A 19,678-nucleotide genomic window follows, 5' to 3' on the forward strand; every position below is an offset into this window, starting at 1 on the left:
AGGCAGGTGTTTCTACAAAAATGGGCAATTGGAAAGGTTCTGTGAACATCTTAGGCCAACCTGCAGACTGTGTTGAGAAGGTCCAGCTGCCTTTCCCCACTTTGTGACAGGTGGATTATAAATACAAGATTACAATCCACAAGTTTAGACTTCTGGTCTACTCCTTACAGGTAAAGTCTTTAGGCAAAAGAAAGAACTCTGAAAAAAAAAAATAATTCTAATCACGTTCCCAAATTAAAATTGGTTTATGTCAGAATTTCTGCTTTAAAGGAATCTTTGAATGTTAAAACTATGCCATTGTTGGTATTTAAAATGGCAGTATATCATTACTGAGATAATAAAATCCATTATTTCTGATCAAACATTTCTACCTTATCAAATAGCTGAGGTTAAAACTTTTGAGCAACATTGAACATTTGTAAAGATCAGTAGCTGAAAATTCCCAGTAAATGAATACCTATAGCATTTGTTAGAGGAATTGATTTGGGAGCAGGCACTCAAACAATTCCTTTTTGGAAGGTGATATCATTCTCTATTTTGAACTTTTCCATATCCAAAGGAAACTTCAGTGAATGGAGATATCAAACCTTCTGAGAGTATGCTATGGCACAGGGTACATTATTATAATTATGCGTATGATGGCATTTCTTTTTTCTGGGCACTTACGTCAAGCAGGTATGTATGTGATGCCTAATGGGGCTAGTACTGTTGGAGGAATTGCAATTAATAAGTGATTTATTTTTAATAAATGCAGTAAGAAAGAACACCATGTTCTTCAACACACATCTACTTCAACAGAAGAGTTTTTACTGATCCTCTTGGGTGCAGGGCATGGACAAATACAAGCATGGCAAAGTAATGTGAAATGGGCAACAGCATGAATGTCTAAATGCCAATTTATAACAATATGAAAGAAGGAAACTCTTTAATTTGTTCTCAATAATTAAATGACCCTTGAAACAAACATTAATGTAAACAAAAATTGGCTTGTATTTGAACTGTAGGCTTTCCAACAGAGTGAAGAGCTGAAACCAACCAGATGTTCTTGTTAATGGTTTTGCAGCTATTGATTTCTGCTCCTTCTCATATCAATGACTGAAGGCTGATTCATATTCTCTTAGTATACAAACTCTAAAGAAGATAATTCTTCAGCTGAATTTATGTAATTGCAGAAATTTGAGCAGTGTCAGATAGCACATAGCAAGAAAATATTTTCCATGGTGTCAAATATAATTTTTTTTCTCTATACGCTGGAAGCTCTGATGCTAACACATCAGAATATACAACCTCTAAAACCCAAATGTAAGCATGAATTTTAATTTGTATGACATCCCCAAGTGCTCAAACATCCAGCTAAAACCTCGTATACAGGAACAGTCCTAGGAATGGTAAGATCATTTGCAAAGGCTGCTCAATAAATGCAATTCTATATTAGAATATAAATACAAGAAGTCCTCAAAAGTCACAAAGAGTATCATCCAAACAGAACTTGTGTGCAATTACTAAAAACTGAACAAGGTTATTTTTATAATGTGTAGGGGTGTATATATACGTCTATATGTATTCACAATCTGCTCTTTAAACACAGAAGAAAAAGAAACAGCTTGGAAAGGGTCATGCAAAAGTATGCAAGTGCTAAATGTAATACCCTTGACAAGGTGTCAAAGAGCACATGCCCACCACATGGGAGTGCCTAGGTGTGTGTGACTGGAGGTGATGACTGATATGAGCAAAGTCATACAGGCAGGGAGGTTACATGCATGTGTTTAAATAGGTGCTGGTGGTTCTAGAGAGAATAAATTCCTGACGGTGGGTTGTAATCAATTGATGGTAATGCTGCATGTATCTGCATATTAAAGTGGTGGGTAGTGATAATATGCATAATTGTGATGGTGGGCAGACGGTGATAACAAGAGGTGTGAACAGTAGGAGGTGATGGCTATGCATGCATGGTAAAATGCGTAGGTTGCAAGGATGCATGTGTGATGCTGAGTATAGTGGTGCTGTGGGGAGCACATAGCAGCATGTGCACTGTGGTGATATTTGTGTGATGTGGACCTGCTGTTCTTGACAAAAGTAGGTGGTGCTCTTGGGCAGCAGTTTATGTGAAGAGAAAGGTCATTACCCATACAGGTGTGCTTTGCTCACACAGAGGGGGGGCTACAGCCAACAGAATAAATAAACATTTACTGAGTATTTTGTGTCTGCGCAAGACAGGTCCTTACCCATGCAGGTGTGCTTTGCTCACACAGATGGGAGCTACAGCCAACAGAATAAATAAACATTTACTGAGTATTTTGCGCCTGTGCTGAGGGACTGTTGATGCAGTGAGCAAGTGTGAGGGTCTATGTGAACTAGTGAGTAACCACGTCTGGTTAATACAGAATGGTCAGCTGGTATATACAGAATTGTGGTGGTGGTATATGAAAATTGATTTAGTAGTTATGTGCAAGCATGTAAGAACAGATTGTATACTCAGAACAATAACATATAGGGAGAAGAGACATATTTCCCAACAGGAGAGGTGTATGGAAAGGTCATGCTCTTCTTTTTTCAAGAAAAGTTTCCTTGCAAGAGAAGACACGCGCAGTATTAGGACTATCTGAAGATGTTCATGTGTGTTTAGAACTGGTGGTGAGGATGAGGTATTTAAAGTGTCAGTGTTTGCCTAGAGATGACAGCAGGAGGAACTACTGGTGTATGTGTGTTCATCTAGAATCAGGGTGTATGTAAAAACCAGCACAGTATAGATCAGTGTATAGAAGCAGTCAGTGAGACAGCAAGGCATAAGTTATGTAGTGACAGCTACATATATGCAGCGTATGAATGGAGATGGTGCCAATGGTTTGTGTCACTGTACAGGCTCAGGAGGGTTTATAGCCTCCCCTGGTGTGGATACAATCCTATCAGTGATATGCATATGTTTTAAGTATATATTAAGTATATATTTTATATATTTTATATAAATATATATTATATATATATTATGTATATTAATTATGTATTTTAAGAGAGGGGGTTGTAACACTGGTGAGGCATCACATGGTGGTTGAGCTTGAAGTGATCCTGTGGTTGGAAACAAATGTGTGGGGACAGAGCTGCTATTAATCATTGTCTTGGCACCACTGTGGTGTAAATAGTTGTGTCAAGCTGCAGTGTGCAAATTGGTCAACCACCCTTGGATGTGATGGACAAAGGCAAAACATGCTGGGGTTTCAGAATATGATGGGCGGGGGGGTTATCTTTCGGGACAGAGTGTGCGGAGAAGGGGAGGGCTGCTCATGAGTGATATCTAGAGTTGTTGTCCGTGGGACAGGACAAGGTAAGGGGCGTGGAGCTGCGTGGTGGTAGAAGGCACGGACAGCGCTGTGTGCACAGGATTGAATGTTTTGTGCTTTTTCGGTCGGTGCCGTGCCTGGTGCCAGCGCTGTGAGGTGGGCAATGCACATGGTGCAGTGACAGGAGAGGGTTACAGCAGCTGCGTAGACATGAGGTATGCTTGCCTAGGTAACACTGCTCACCCACGCAAGACCCGGGCTTTTTTCTTAAAGGACAAAGAATAGTCCCTTTGCCAGGAGTGCCCCTGGTCTGGACCTAGGTGCCATTGAGGGAGAGCTGCGAAGAATGCAGGGAGAGGAGAGGATGGTAGACGGGGAGGGCATCAGTGGGAAGTGGGGGAAACAATACTGGATGGAGAGAGAAGCGCGGGATAGGGGAGCACTGAATAGCGTGGGCTGCGGGAACCGGGAACAGGCTGCCCTGGAGCTGCCGGATTTGCGAGCAGCCGGAGGGCGGGATGGGAGGCGGGCAAGGGGAGTGGGGGGTGGGAAGGGACACCCACTTACGTCTCCTCCTGCATTTCTTTTTCTTTCCCTCCTTCTTTCCTTAGCTGGTGACGCGCCGCTGCTATTAATCATTCACCAGCCGGGGAGCAGCAATTGCCGCCGCTCGGAGCGGCGCTGGCAGCCGCGTCTCTCCCGATGCCCGCGTCCCGCAGCCGCCGCGCCGGGATCCCGGACGGGATGATGCCCAGCGCAGCCGGCGGCGGACGCCTGCTGCTCTGAGCCGGGGCGCGGGGGTCCGGGCAGAGGATGCTCCCCAATGGCACCTGCCCCAGGCTTCCGGGCGGTGCAGGCAGCGACAGCGGCGACAGCGACAGCGGCGGCAGCGACAGTGGTGCCGGCGGAGCCGGTGACGCCTCGGAGGAGGCGGCGGCGGAGGGCATGGACTCGGGCGGCAGGAATTCCTCTGGCGCTCCGAACAGCACCCTGAGTGAGTCTCAGGGCAGCGCTATCCTCATCTCATTCATCTACTCCGTGGTGTGCCTGGTGGGGCTGTGCGGGAACTCCATGGTCATCTACGTGATCCTACGCTATGCCAAGATGAAGACAGCCACCAACATCTACATCCTCAACCTGGCCATCGCAGACGAGCTGCTGATGCTTAGCGTCCCCTTTCTGGTTACCTCCACCCTGCTGCACCACTGGCCCTTTGGCTCCCTGCTCTGCCGCCTGGTGCTCAGTGTGGATGCCATCAACATGTTCACCAGCATCTACTGCCTGACCGTGCTCAGTGTGGACCGCTACATCGCTGTGGTGCACCCCATCAAGGCGGCCAGGTACCGCCGGCCCACGGTGGCTAAGATGGTCAATCTGGGTGTCTGGGTGCTCTCCATCCTCATCATCCTGCCCATCATCATCTTCTCCAACACAGCAGCCAACAGTGATGGAACGGTGGCTTGCAACATGCTCATGCCAGAGCCCACACAGAGATGGCTGGTGGTCTTTGTGGTCTACACCTTTCTAATGGGCTTCTTGCTGCCTGTGGTGGCCATCTGCCTCTGCTACATCCTCATCATTGCTAAGATGCGCATGGTGGCCCTGAAGGCTGGCTGGCAGCAACGCAAACGCTCAGAGCGCAAGATCACCCTCATGGTCATGATGGTGGTGATGGTCTTTGTCATCTGCTGGATGCCCTTCTACATTGTGCAGCTGGTCAATGTCTTTGTAGAGCAGGATGATGCCACCATCAGCCAGCTCTCTGTCATCTTGGGCTATGCCAACAGCTGTGCCAACCCTATCCTCTATGGTTTTCTCTCAGACAATTTCAAGCGGTCCTTCCAGAGGCTGCTCTGCCTCAGCTGGATGGACAATGCTGCAGAGGAACCCATCGACTACTATGCCACTGCCCTCAAGAGCAGGGCATACAGCGTGGAGGACTTTCCCCCAGACAACTTGGAGTCAGGGAGCATGTACAGGAATGGCACTTGCACCTCCAGGATTACCACCCTCTGAGGAAGCATTCCTGTCCCCCAGCTCCCTTACTGCCCCTCAGCTGGAGGGTGAGCGAAGCCAGGGCTGTGGCATGGGGAGGCTGGGAGGGAGGGGATTTTGGTCCTGCCCACTGCCACCAGTGTTCGGCACAAGAAAGAGCAAAGAAAATCCCACATCCTTGATTTGCTGCCCCCTTGCACCCTGGTTGCCCCCCCTTGAAAGCCAGTAAATTCTCTGATCTTTTGACATCCACTTAGTGAACTGTGGCTCTCATGGGTCTGGTAGCTTAGGGTCTGGTAGCCTGGATCTGCCACTCCTCTTGGTGTCTGACAAGTGGCTGTAAAGGTCCCGCAGTGACTTCTCTCCCTCCATCTTTTGTACAGTTTGCCCTTCCCCTTGGCTGGTGGAACACCCCAGGCCACTGAGCTGAGCCTGCTTCAGTCAAGCCCCAGCATTCAGGCTCAGACTCGCCCCAGCTGAAAATGACCCCACTCAACATCTGTTAGTACACACGTCCCCTTCAGAGATTAGAAATGCTGGAAAAATTCCCCCCAACACATACCTTGCCCTCCAACAGGAAAGAGTGAGTAGCCTCTCTCTGTGCCTACTTTTCCTTCCCCCTGGAATAAAATAGAAAGCAGGAAGCAAAAAGTCCCCAAGAAAGAAGCAGCATAGTCATGGAGATATTTTTTTGCTTTGCAGACAGCTTCCAACTCACTGGGACTTTGCCTTTCTGTTCTGCTTGGCAGAAGCAGAGCAGAAAAGGTCTTAGGAAAAAATCTGATTATTGCTGTGCTTCAGAGCTGTGTGGCAGGTTGCTCATGATGGGAGATAAGCAGTCCCGTGACACACAGGGTGCAGAGAGCTGGGACTCACTGAGATGGGAGCTGGTGGGACCACTGAGTTGGGAAATGTTTGAACCTGTTCATACACGCAGTAAAGTGTGCTGATAATAAAGTTTAAAGGGAGCGCTAGACTGTGAATCTGCTGTCTTGAGCCTGCTCCATCAGCTGTGAAACAGCAATGAAGGGAGCTGAGACAGTATTTGAATGACCTGGATGATGGCAAAGTCACTTTAGACTATATGGAAAAAGGGGGAGTCATTTATAAATCTCCACTAGTCTCTGAAATAAATACTTGACAGAAAAAGTAGCTGTTCAATAATAGCTATTACCCTAGCTCCAGTTTCTTCTGTTGCACTAAAAAAACCCAACAAAATGGGTTTCATATGTTGCCAATGTAATATACTGACCCAGAGCTTCTTAATGTTTCATTTCTGAGAATTCTTGTTTTTAATGTGTGCCAGATGTCTTCTTGTTTGATTTTTATTTGATTCTAGTCAAATTCTAGTCACTGTGTTGTGAATGTGTTTTTCTGAAGCAATTTATACTGTGTACTTATGTCTGTGGTGGCTACTTGCAAGGTTGCATTTAAAATGGGTGATGCTTAAGAAGGCTTCTTTCCAGATTAAAACATTGTCCTTTTTTCTAACTCTTTCATTTTCATTGTCTCCCCCACAGAAATTCTCCTCTTATGACAAAACAAATTTCATATAGACAGATGAAGCTTTCTTTGATAAATGACAGCTGAATGAAACCTTCTATCCCTACTCCCTTTTATCCCACACAGAAGCATCGGTACAAACTCTGTTGAAATAAGCAGCTTTGTCTTTTGCTTTCTACCACCTATGCTAACAGTGTCACACAGTGGCAAGTGTCCCAGTAGCTGTGACAAATCACTTCTCTAGCACAATACTGTGGTTGTATCAATTATAACTACTGGCAATACAAAGCAAGAGACTGGAAAAATCTCTAGTAGCAGCATACCCATAGCATTGTACTCGTAGCTGCAGTGCTTAAGTACAGTGTAAAGTGTAAGGTTGACAGTTAAGGCATCTAGTATTTGTGGTGGTGGATTGATTACAGGTTTTTGTTAAATTATACCCTTTAACTTTTATCAGCAGCAAAAAGCAGGATGCTACTTTGTACATTTCTTTCACCAAAACTTAGGTACTGTTAAATGAATGTATAAATTTAGTATTTCAAAGTTGTCTGATTCAAAGTCCATCAAAATGAGAGGAAAAAAAATCTTAATTCACTTCAATGGACTGTGAGTCAGCTCCTTTTAAAAATTGCTAATGTGGAAACTGTTACATCCTTATTAAAATATTTCATGAAAAGCTTTAACAATTGTACAGTTTCTTTTCTTTTACTTCCTAGTGGACACAATTTAAAGAAAACTTGCAAATATTAAATTTTGTCATGTTTTACATGTACATATGGGGAAATGAGGATAAAATTGTTTTATAAGCTCAATTAAATTTTCACAGAAATCAAATGTCTGTCAAAACAGTAAAATGCCCCATGATATCCGTGATGCTATTTCCAGGACTTCACTTAAATTCTCACTCACAATATCTTGAAGATGACGTAAATCTCATAATCTTATGTGGTCCTTTTCACCCAGACATATTCTGATGTATGGTCAGATTAAACAGAGAGTCAGCCTACTTTTTACTGTTGAATTTGCTTAATATCAGACACGATGAAGCAAGAGTGAAAAATCATAGAGATTCATACTGCGTACTCAGCTTTGATTTTCATCAAAGTTGAACTGGGTTTTGTTCTTTCTTTTTTTTTTTGTCTCTTTGCCTTGCAAAGGTTGCGATGGAAGCCTGCACACCTACCAGCGTATGCACTTTAGTTTCAGTTCTCCCAGGCACATCGCAGAGGTTGGGTCGGGCCTTCAGTAGATGGCAGGCTTGCCTTCAGATGGATGGGCTGATTCACTCCCAGCCAGCACTGCCCCGTGATTCCCGGCTCTGTGTGGTTTCAGCTGGAAACAAAATCTGTTTATCACAACCTAACAGTTGTTCCTGCTATTTTTCACTCTGGGAGCGGTGATCAACAGCAGTAAATCATTTGGTTTAGCTAAAAAGAAAGTTAGTTAATTCATTCTGTGTTACTATTCTAAATACTGGAACATAACCACCAGAAAGATAAAAAATTATTCTCATGAAATAATATGTACCAGAAAATAAACAGAACTCTTTTTAATGCTTTCCAAATGGCAAATAAGAGTATTCAGATTTCATATGGAAATTATTTTAACTAATGCTTATTTCATGAAAAAAAAATAGTACAGTGGTTTATTTCTGGGTGACATTTTGACTCTTTTATACAGCTGCAAGTGGGTGAATTTTTATTTGTAACCAGTAGTAATTTTTTTGCTATTTTCCCATGAGTTTTGGTTTATATTTTAAAAATACTGCATTCACTTTGTCATGGTTATTGGCCTTGTGGCCAATAACTGAAAGACAGGCAACCTTTGCACTTTGCCTGAGACCTAAACCCAGCAGTGGGACAGCACCAAGCCATATCCAGTCAATGGACTGGACAGTTTCCTGTGGCACATATTCCAGAGAACATGGAAACTCACATGGAACACATGGAACTCACATCACGTGGGCAGCACACATCAGCTGCAGCATCTTCCCACTCAAAGAAAGGTGCAGAGGAAATTCCTTTCCTTTCTCACCAAGCTTCCCAGCGCAGTAGCAAACACAACATGACTCAGAGTCCTGAGGCTGGCTGCTACCTGCAGTTAGTACACTTGAACAAGACTGGTCACAGAGGCAGTTCATATCTGAACAGTGGATGAAAAAGGTGATGGCTGCATGCAGATATTCTGCCTCTTCAGATGGTCCCTACAGCAGAGAACATTACACAGAGTGTGGTTTCTTTGCATTCAACTCTTAAAGAACACAGTTGATATCTTCACAGAGAATGAGAATCAGTTTTCTGAATGTGATGTAAGAATTTCTGAAATGCCAGCTTTCCAGAGAATCAGAATCTTAAAACAGGCTTTCTGGTTGTTTCTGGAAATCTAGAAATCTGCATTTCTAATATATATGGCATGCTCTACTAACACTGACTATTTGCTGTATTTTAACCTGTTACCAAAATCAGCATCCTAATTCTAAATATGAAACTAAGTCTTACTGAAATAAAATAACCCAGTGATGTCATACATTCATGTTATGTAAGGTTTGACTTTGCCATATTTCTAGAGCAATGACAATTTAATGTCTTATAATCCTGATTTAAAAAAAGATCCAAGAACAATAATTTCAAAAAATCAGAATAAATTACCCAAGAAAGAAATATCAATCCAGTGTTCTAAACACTGCGATTTTAGTTCCTAGGAACCTTAATTGACACCAGGGCTCTACAGACAAGAATGGGAATTATGAATCTCCAGAGGAGAATAAAATATTTCAACTGAATTGTGTATTTAGCATTTACATCCTCTTCAATGTAGCCTTATTTGGCTGATAACTTTAGGCTAAGCCACAGGAAGAAAGGATGGATTACTAATTAGATTTCTCTTTAAGAAAAATGCTTTTAGATATTACATTTTATGGAGAGAAATGGCTGAGAAAAATAGGTGAAACTGAGAGTATTTCAAAGTATATCATTAGATGGCTACAAACCAAGCAAAATTTTGACAAGACAGATGCTTTTCAATAAAAGCTAAGCATGCCCACTCCCTTCGAACTTTTTTCCTCCAAAAGCATAAAATCTGCATTTGGCAGAGCAATAAGCAGCTATGAAGCAGAGATAGAAAGGTGCTGTATCCCGCCTGAGGTATATAGGTTTTTGTATCCAGTCTGGATGGAATACATTTGTCATTATGAGATTATCGTGTCTATGATGGGTAGAGTCATCTTGGAAACTATATAAAGGTACAGAAAATTCCTTCTGCTCTCCATTCCCCCCCACCCCCAAATGTCTTTTCTTTCATGTTCTTACACTGTGTCTAAAGGCTGCTCTGTGGGTTCTTGAGCTTCCTAACTAGAAAGGCTCAAATAAAAGTGCCCAAATTCACAGCATAGGGAAGTTGCAGGACAGATAACAATTACCAGATTTCTGACTTGGGATCTGAATAGTGTTGTATTTATGACTTGGAACGGGATTTTATGGTCTCCACTTACCTTGCTGGTGACAGTGCTGTTGTCAGTGCACATGTGGGCCCTACCAGCCCAGGGGAAGCTGCTGGAGGGTGCTGGACTGCACCGCACTTCATAAAGCTGAGCAATGCCAGGCGGCACCAGCGCTGCTGCCACGGGCTGAGTGTGGCACAAGCTCAGCTCAGGCACACAGCACTTGCCCGTGCCCAAGGGATTGCTGGTCAGCTGGAGTGGTCCAAAATGTGGCAAAGCTGGATATCTGGGGAGAATGGGTATAAAAGAAGGCCAAACTCTTGGATAATTGATACCAAGCAGACAAAGAGAAGGAATTTGATATGGAGAAAAATCAGGTATGTGACGGCCAGGAGAGGCCATTTTGTTAAGAACAGAGGGAAGTAAGTGGAGTCCAGTACAGGCATTGCAAAGCAGGAATTTGGCTCTTTGACATAATCAACTTCCACTGTTTAGAGTACAGCAAATACATAAACTCCCATCTCAGCAAAAAACATGAAGTTGTGCTTTTTATGTCAGCTGATATTTTCCAAGCTGACTGTTATTTTTGAAGGTTAGAAAAAATCTAGGCATTTTTTTCTAAGAACTGAATGACAATTCAGATACTTTATGGAATTACTAGTAACTCAGGAAAACAAGGCAGAAACAGATAGATAATAGATTTTTCTGAATGTTAATTTATTTTGGATTTTTCAGATATTTTGAATTTCACTGGGTTTTTTTTTCCTTTATGATTAAAATAGAGAAAAGATCTAATAATTTTTTTCTTAACACAAACCAAGAAGAACCTCATATTGACAAGACAGAAATTGAATACAGAAGAATTTTCACTGCTCTTTCACTGTCATAAAGTAAAATTTACATAATTTCTTACTTGTTCAGAACCTTCATTACATTGACTGGGAAAAATTCTTTCCCTTACAGAAAGATATACCCATAAGAATGAAAAGTAATGTATCGCATTCCTCTCCACAGATATTACAGACTTTGATCACTTATAATCCCACTCAAGCTATCTGTACTTATGATCTTATGTTATGTTCCAGAGAACGGTGTAAATCATTCTTATCAGCCAAAAACACAAGGTCTGCTGGTTACATTCCAGAAACAAAACCATGCTTTTCTGACAGGTTATAGCCCATGTGCTGTTCCTGGCTTAACAACTGAAAATATTTATTTGCTTGCAAACTACCACATTTTGAGTAACACCCGAAAACATATGCAGCAAGAAGATGGTTAGGACAAATACACCCTGGTAAAGACGGATGCTTGCCTGTCTTTCTCATCTTCCCCTTATCCTCTCTGTGAACCTGCAGTCTTCTTTCTCCTATATTACCCCTAAAATACATAAGAGTGGTTGTTTTCCCATTTTTCTGACTCAGAATGCAAAAGGACTGGCAGGTGGAAGGAGGGCAAGCACATCATAAATGCAGGACCACCACCACCACACCTCTGCATTTCCCATCTCCACTGCTGCTTCCACTCCACCTGGAGTACAGTGTTCTCCTCTGGAGCCCCCAACATAAGAAGCATGTGGACATGCTGGAGTCCAGAAGAGGCCACCCAGATGATCAAAGGGTTAGAACACCATTCCTACAAAGACAGGCTGAAAGAGCTGGGGTTGTTCAGCCCAGAAAAGAGAAGGCTTTCAGTACCTACAAACAACCTTCCAGTAGGTACAAGAAAGTGGAAGAAGAACATTTTCCTAGGGCTTGTGGTGACAGGCCAAAGGGGAGTGGCTTCAAACAAAGAGGGTAGGCATGGATTAGGTATGAGGAAGACATTCTTTGCTCTGAGAGTGGCGAGACACTGGACCAGTTAGCTCAGCAAAGTTGTGAATGCCTCATCCCTTGAAGTGTTCAAGGGCAGGCTGGATGGGGCTCTGAGCAACCTGGTCTAGTGAAAGGTGTCCCTGTACACAGCAGTGGGGTGGAACAAGATGGTCTTTAAGGTTCCTTCCATCCCAAACCACTCTATGATTCTGTGATTCTAGTCAGCAATACAGAAAAGGGAAAAGATTTGCTTGCTAACAGATTATTCCCCTTACACATCCACTTTCAAGTCTTCCAGCCCCAGGCTACAAGCCCCGAAGAGAAAGACAAGGCTGCATAATGAGGGAAGAAGAAAAGATATTACGTTTAATATTTTGAAGCCCTGGGAATGTGGTTACTGCTGCTGCTGCCCTGCTGTGTTTGCCATTTGAGTCAATTATATATCTTTAGTGAAATATATTAATTGCCACACACTTTGGTAAGTGTCTACATACTGAAGAAAAACAATAATAATAATAAATAACAGTATAATATTTATTATAATAAATAAAAATAATATTTCTAGAAGGAACTACATTACATCTACCAGTGATTGACCTCATGTAATAATGAGGAAAGATAACTGGAATTTAAAACATGAAAAAAGTCAAGTGATAGGAAGTTTCTAGGAGAAGTGCAGAATCCATTATATTTTTAACATTCTTTAAGCTATATGATACACTTAAACAAGGAGAAGTATTGTCAGAAGTACTTGAATTTTCCTGTGTCCATTATAGATTTATTTCAATCCCACAGAACACCTAATTAAACCCTTAGCAGCATAAACCATTATTTTTTAAAAATGTGGAAATTAAACTTTTATTTCTGATTATTTGATGAAACAAACCATTAAAAATTCATCAGATGTTCACAAATAAAACGTGCAGCAGACAAATAATATGCCTACCAGTCAAGCTATCTTTGTAGGAATTAAAGAAATCTAAAACTGGCAATATGGGACACTTTTTGGATAACTGTGACAGACAAGAGATCTGGACATTCTTATTCTTTGCAGGAATCACCATTTCCAAATGTAGACTAACAGTTTCTTGCTATCACCATTTCATTACAAATGCAAACATTTTAAACTCACAGATACAAAGTCTATACATTATTTATATGGCTTTAATATGGGATGAAATAATATTTTTCCTATGGTGGAAAAACAGTCGGAATATAATATGTTTAAATAATGTTTATTCAATGGACATGTGTGCAACATGAGAGAAAAGATTTGTCTCTATCTTTGCCATGTTTTGGAAAAATACTTGCATTTGATTGTGGGTTTTTTATGTGGTGTTACCTAACAATCTTTATTAAAATTGCATCCATTCTCATAATTAGACACTTATATTATTTCAGTACTTGTTATGATGATCTGTACTCATTATATTCTTACTTATTCTCCTTCCATGGATGTAAACAGTAAACCATGCTCTGCATCTGCCTTGCAGAGCAGTGAATCATGGTTGTGATATGAACCAGTGGTTGTGTAACAGGTACGTGTTGGTTTCTTATTCACTAAAGACCCAATCTGATCAAGAGTGGAAAGTAAAAATGAACAAACCTTTCTCCCAAACCATCTTTTTGATCTGAACCATTAGAGAAAGAGAAATTCAAGCATTTCAAAGTTGTTCAGGTTCCAAACAAATCGAAATACAAATCTATTTGTATTCTACTGACTGCAAAATTAAGGTAAAAAACCCCAGACATACTGAACAAGAATCTCTAACAGGTAAAAGCAATAAAAGCAATAATAAAATTATTATGACCATTTAGCCATGCCTTGAAGAGACAGAAGGCACCATGAGCTTGCTTTTAGAAAAGTGACTTTCCCAGCTGGAGACTTTAGTGAGATGATTTTTCTAATTTAATTCTAAATGTGTATTTTACAGGCATTTAAATATAAGTAGCCTCCATATGCCTTCTTTACAGTCAATGCAGAAAAAGGGCACTTTCAGGATGTAATTCGTTGGTCCTGTTTTCAGCACCTAGTCTAAAATGAGATTAATTGCAAGCACGTATTTCTCTCGATAGGCAGTACAGGTGTCTAGGTGAGTAAAAAAGTTTAGATGAATTACTGGAGATATCTACACATGGTAAAATGGATCCCATCCTTAGATGCAAAATAATCTGGTTTCACATAAGTCAAATTATAAACCGGGGAGAACATAGTAGAACCCTTGTGTAGTCCTCTAGACAAAAGTCTAATGATCCTGTGTGAGAAAAAGAACTCTCAAATCAATACATGATTTCACAGGAAGAGTGAAATGGAAATTATGAGACAGGTGAATGGCTCACAAGGGCATGAACTTGTATATTTTAACCAAATAGTCTGAGTCACATACTGAGAGACGCCAAAATAAGTAGTCAGGTGCTTAACTCGGCACTTAATTCTGTGCTTGGTAAGACTCCAGAAACAGAGAAAGAGAAAGTTTCTAGAGCTTAGGAAAACACACCTGGACAGTCCCATCAGACTATCAGAAGAGTTAAGCCACCTGATACGAGAGAAAGACTAAAACATACAAAAAAAAATTTAGAGAGGCTCTCATTCATCTTAGCTGCTATTTACTTATACAGCCCCTGACAGAAGAGGAGAGCTCCACATACACCATCCCATAAAAGAAATTACTTACACTGACAGCAACAAGAGTGGTATTAAGAAATAAGGCATTAATGGCTAAGTCATTTTCCAAATCTGTTCATATCTGAATGTAGAATCAAGCCTCCTGCCCAAGCTGAAAAACGCCTGCCTTCTGAAATACAAATGTCAGATAAACAGATTTAAAAAGTATGCAGATTTTGAGTCACCTTGTAATAAGTAGCATTCTCACCTAGCTGGATTTAATTCCTGTCATGATACAAGGGAATTTATGGCTACAGTTGGTCTGATGGCTCACAAATATCAGTGACCTCTTTACCAAAAGCAAAACACTGTATCCCACATAGCAACTGCCTACCATCATAAAAGGGAGAGAGAGGGAAAAATAAAAAACTTCTACTTACATAATTATTTATCCTTAGCAGATGCTTACACCATATTTATCATCAAGTCTTTGCTTGCAAGAAAAATAGGTAATAATAACATGCAATATTTTTTAAACAGAGTTCTTCAAATTCAACAGGAAAGTGTCAAAATTAAAATAGTAGTAAGAATGTCAGCTCTCAAGAGAGGAAAACAAACAAACAATCAAGTGTATTTAAAGAGACATTTCAGAGATTAAAGTTCTCTTAAGGGAAGATAATATTTCCCTATTCTCCCTGCACCCCAAAAGGCTTGGATGAGACCACTTAGATATGTATAACTGCACTCAGAAAACCTTGAATCAATATTTAATATTACACCTTTAATTGAAAACCAACACCATAATAATAATAATAATAAGTGAGCATCAGCACTCTGAACTGCACAGAAAGCAAGTTGTGCAGCCAGGTTGAAAGCTCCTCTACAGGAATTCCCAAGGGAAATCACAGAGGAAGTGTTTACCTCATTTAGAAAAGGGCACGAACAGTGAATCTTTCCTTACTCTCAAGGGACTCCACGGAAAACAATATATCTGACTAAAGAGAATGAGATTTGCATGATGTATTTGGACTCATGTTAACTCCTCTCACAGTGTGGTGTGTCAGCACCTTGTCTGATTCTAAGGGAGCCACATATTGCATATAGAAAGCAAGTTTTGTAACAGCCCAACTGAGGAGAAAAAACTGTAACTGAAAAATTTATTCTCTGCTACAATAAAAATGAGTATGAAGTAACAAACAGGGAAGTGATTTACATCATCCTTTATTCTTTTCATCAGCTGAAGTATAAAACTGACTCCCCATTAACCTCTCACTTCCTCAGCAATTTAATGACTTTCTAAGTATAGAAATGCTCTTTCATTTTTTAAGAATGTCAGTATGAAAGCTTATGGGTTGCAGTTTCGCCCAAAATTATGGCAGTTCACCTCTCCAAAAGTTCCAGCAATTATATTGAAAACGAGAGCCTCCAGGTACCACTGGAGGTGGTGACTTCTAAATTACAAGATGCAAGTGCTCAAAGTGGCCCACTTTATGCTTGCTCCAAGTAAGGCACCCGACGAACAGCTTCTGAGAGGATAAAAATGCACAATTGTTGCAGCTGCAATCGCTCTGCCGGTCAGGCTGATCTATTTATATTTTAGTGGAATCAGCACCGAAATAACTGCTTTTCAGACCGACAAAAACTCCGACTGTCCAAAACTTCAATCCCCTCAACATAACGTCGCTACCCGCTCCTGCGTTTGATGATGTCCAAGCCCTGCCCAGCCAAGTCCCGCGGCGCCTCTCCCTGGGCTCCCCGCGGCAGCAGGGCTGGGGGCAGGAGGGACGCGGGGGGCCGAGCGCTGGCCCGGGGGCAGCTGCCGCTCAGGGCAGCCCCGAGGGACGCGGCCCCGGCGGTCCGGGGCTATTCACGCCCCGCTGCCCCGCCGGGCTCCGCCGAGCCTGCCTCCGCCTTGCCGCCGGCCTCCGGCGGCTCCTTGTCCCCGCGGCCCTCGGACTTCTTGTTAAAGCAGATTTTGAACACCCCCAGGACGGTCATGACCAGGATGATCAGCACCACCACAGCGACCGTCACCAGGATGAAAACGTAGTTGGAAGAGGAGGAGGAGGAGGGCGGCGGAGCAGCCGTCTTCTCTCCGCCGGCGGCGGCCGTGGCGGTGGCGGGCGGCTCCGTGGAACGGCCGGGTGTCGGGATGGAAGGACGCCGCCCCTCCGCCCTGGCACCCGACGATTCCGCGGGGCCACCTGTAGCGGTGGGGGCCGGCCCCGTGCCCGGGCAGGGAGTTCCGTCGGGGCCGCCCGGGATGCGGGCACAGGCGAAACTGCCGGCGGCATCGCGGCACCCGGCGGCCTGGGCGCACCGCCCGCTGTCGGGGCTCCTGCGGCCGAAGGGGCAGGGGCAGAGGGGCTTCTCTGCCGCCTTCCAGGCGAAGCCGCCCGGCTCGGGCTGGCAGGTGAGCCGCACCTCCCCGCCGGGACACGCCACGGTCAGCACGGTGCCCGGCGGGCTGAAGCCGGGGCCGCCGCTGCGCTCCTCGAAGGGGAGCCGGTATTCGAGGTCGAGGGCGCCCGCGGGACTGAGGTCGGGGCAGGCACCCTCGTACTGGTACTTGCAGAGGTAGCCGGGGCTTTTCAGCTGGCAGCGCCGCTCCTTCCAGCCCCATGGGGGGTCAGCCGCCAGTTGCAGCCCAGCGCAGCGGGCCGTGAGGCAGGACGGCTGCGGCTCCTGCAGCCACCGGCCGAGCGCCGCCGGCACCTCCTGCGGGGCCGTCCCACCCCCGACGCCCTCCCAGGAGAAGCCGCGGAGCGGCTGCTCGTTGTGGGTGCAGGCGGAGGCGCTCCTCTTCAGCCCGACCCAGAAGAACGGGGGCGCGGGCGCCGCCGCCTTTGCCAGCATGTCCAGCACCAGGCGCAGCTCCGGCTCGCCGCTGACCCAGGCGAGGCTGCCCCGCCGCTGGTCGCAGGCGCCGCGGGCCTCGGCGTACGAGACATTGGCGAGGTGGGCGCTGAAGCAGGCGCCGGCGGACAGGCAGCGCACGGCGGCCCGCGGGGTCCGGCCCAGGGCGCAGGCCGCAGCCAGGAGCAGGCACCAGGGCCCGGCCCGCCTCATGCCGGCGGGCTGAGGGGCGCCGGCTGCCCCGGCGTTCGGCCCCGGCTGGGACTGGCCTCTGCTGCCCGCGCCGTCCCTCTCCAGCGCCGGCCCCGCTCCCATGGCCCTCCCCCGGACCTGCCGGAGGAAACGTGTCGGGAGCCGTGGCTGACCTCGGCATCCTCCGTTTGTTGGAGGGCCCAGGACAAGCAGCTCCCGGCGCCGCCAGGAAGCGCTCGCCCAGCCCGGCGGGCGGGTGTCCAGCCGCCGGGTAGGACGCTGCCTTCTCCGCTGTCCGAGGGACAGGAGGGTGGCGAAGCCCTGAGCCGCGGCTGTCGGACCGAGGTCACGGGCCCTGTTCAGGGTTGTGTTCCCAAGATACCCGGGCCATCTTGCTAGATTGTTGCACAGCGCTTTCTGGAGAAAAGCGGTCCAGCTTCAGTTATCTCTTCCTTGAAGGATGTAGGTTTCTTGGTTAGGTGAAGCTGTGCAATCAACCCCGTAGCTCCCGAACCAGGGGGCCATTTAACAGTCACAAAATTTGAGTCAGCTCTCGGTTTTCCAGCAGGCTGGCGTAAATGCATCATGCCTCAGGTGCCTGCATTGATTTCAGTAGTTGTTCCTGAATGAGCTTCACTGATCCACTGAACTGTTCTTCCTCCAAATGTAGTCTTCATGTTTCATACTCCTTACTGTTATTTCTGTGTGCTGTTGCCTGACATGTACATTCAGATGCAGTGTGCATCTGAGCGTCTTCCCAGGTATTTTATGTGGCATGGAACTGCAGGCATATCTGTGCATTTTGTTTTCCAGCTTTTACTTTGGAAAAACTCATGTCAATGTTTTTGGTTTTGTGAATAAGACATAACACAAATTTCTAGTATTTGAATACCATGGCGGGGGGGAAGGAAAAAGCAAAAAGTCAATAATTGATCTGGAGTCTTTAAAATATAAGGTTTCTCAGTAATTGCAGTCCATTTAGGTGCCAGTAGTCTTGGTTTTATGGAAAATAGGTTTTCATAACAAAATAAGAACTTGTTGATTTAATTCTACATGAAATTGGATTTTTGGTCAATCAAGGTGTCGAGATGCTAACAGCCACCTAAGTCAAGTTTACAGTGTTGTAGCAGTTGTGTATTCAGAGCTTTGCTGCTTACTGGAATTGTAACTCTTGCATTCATTCTTCTCCATGGTGCACCAGGGCAGAGGCATCGAGCTATTTGCCTGTGTGGGTCAGCACATGGAGATTCTTACTGCCTGCCTAGATTTTAAGCCAGAAAGATGCAATTCATTTTGCATCAGGAAACTTTATCGCCTGCTATTCACATCCCTAGTTCTTCACTGGATCTAGCTTGAAATGTACCCAAACTAATTGAATTGTTCCTTGAGCCCCTTGTTTTTCTTGATGATGTACAAAAGCTGTGCTTCTGCACATACCTGTTAAGTTTGTATCTTGAGTCTTTTCCCCAAATCTGGTTGATAGGTTTGAGAGAGAAGAGAGTTTGCTGCAGCTTTACAATCGCCATCTTACTGGGGAATGCCTACAAGGCTTTGCCTAATATTCCACTGCAATCCTACAGCTTTGCTTTGTTTTCTCTTTCAAAACGGAGTTCATTTAGTATAGCCAAACAGAAGCTAAACTTTATAAATAGAAGGAATAATGTAGAAGCCCCAAAATTTTCATGTTATTCTTCAAACCTAGGACTCTGTCACAGAGGGGGAGAATGCAGCTCAATCTTGCGTCTCTTCTCAGCTCTCAGCCAAGAGCATGATTTGAGCTGTCTGGGCTGGCCTCTACCAGGTAATTGGTGGCTATTACAAGCTCATTTCACTTTAATGACTTTAATTTCCTGGGCTATATATGAACCAGCAAAATGGCAAACCAGTTTAGAAACAATAGGTTAGCCACCAGTGCCCTGGGCAGTCCAGTCTCATTGGAGGAACTTGTACTGCACAGAAAGATGAAAACACCATATTGCCAAAGCTGAAGCTTTTTGCC

At 44.3% G+C, this 19,678-nt stretch overlaps 2 protein-coding genes across 2 annotated transcripts; one reads left to right on the forward strand and one right to left on the reverse strand.

Annotated features, from left to right (window-relative positions):
• The first annotated feature begins 3,629 nt into the window (after nucleotides 1-3,629).
• Nucleotides 3,630-7,459, forward strand: SSTR1 (somatostatin receptor 1). Its single transcript, XM_039705534.1, has 2 exons — nucleotides 3,630-3,645; nucleotides 3,890-7,459. Exon 2 carries the CDS (start codon nucleotides 4,092-4,094, stop codon nucleotides 5,292-5,294), a length of 1,203 nt encoding a protein of 400 aa, XP_039561468.1. The 5' UTR covers nucleotides 3,630-3,645; nucleotides 3,890-4,091; the 3' UTR covers nucleotides 5,295-7,459.
• Nucleotides 7,460-10,940: 3,481 nt separating this feature from the next.
• CLEC14A (C-type lectin domain containing 14A) lies at nucleotides 10,941-17,775 on the reverse strand. The gene has a single exon (XM_039705503.1). It carries the CDS (start codon nucleotides 17,698-17,700, stop codon nucleotides 16,495-16,497), a length of 1,206 nt encoding a protein of 401 aa, XP_039561437.1. The 5' UTR covers nucleotides 17,701-17,775; the 3' UTR covers nucleotides 10,941-16,494.
• Between the last annotated feature and the right edge of the window lie 1,903 nt (nucleotides 17,776-19,678).

The sequence above is a fragment of the Passer montanus genome, unplaced genomic scaffold (assembly GCF_014805655.1).
Source record: "Passer montanus isolate IOZ18808 unplaced genomic scaffold, ASM1480565v1 scaffold18, whole genome shotgun sequence".
NCBI lineage: Eukaryota > Metazoa > Chordata > Aves > Passeriformes > Passeridae > Passer > Passer montanus.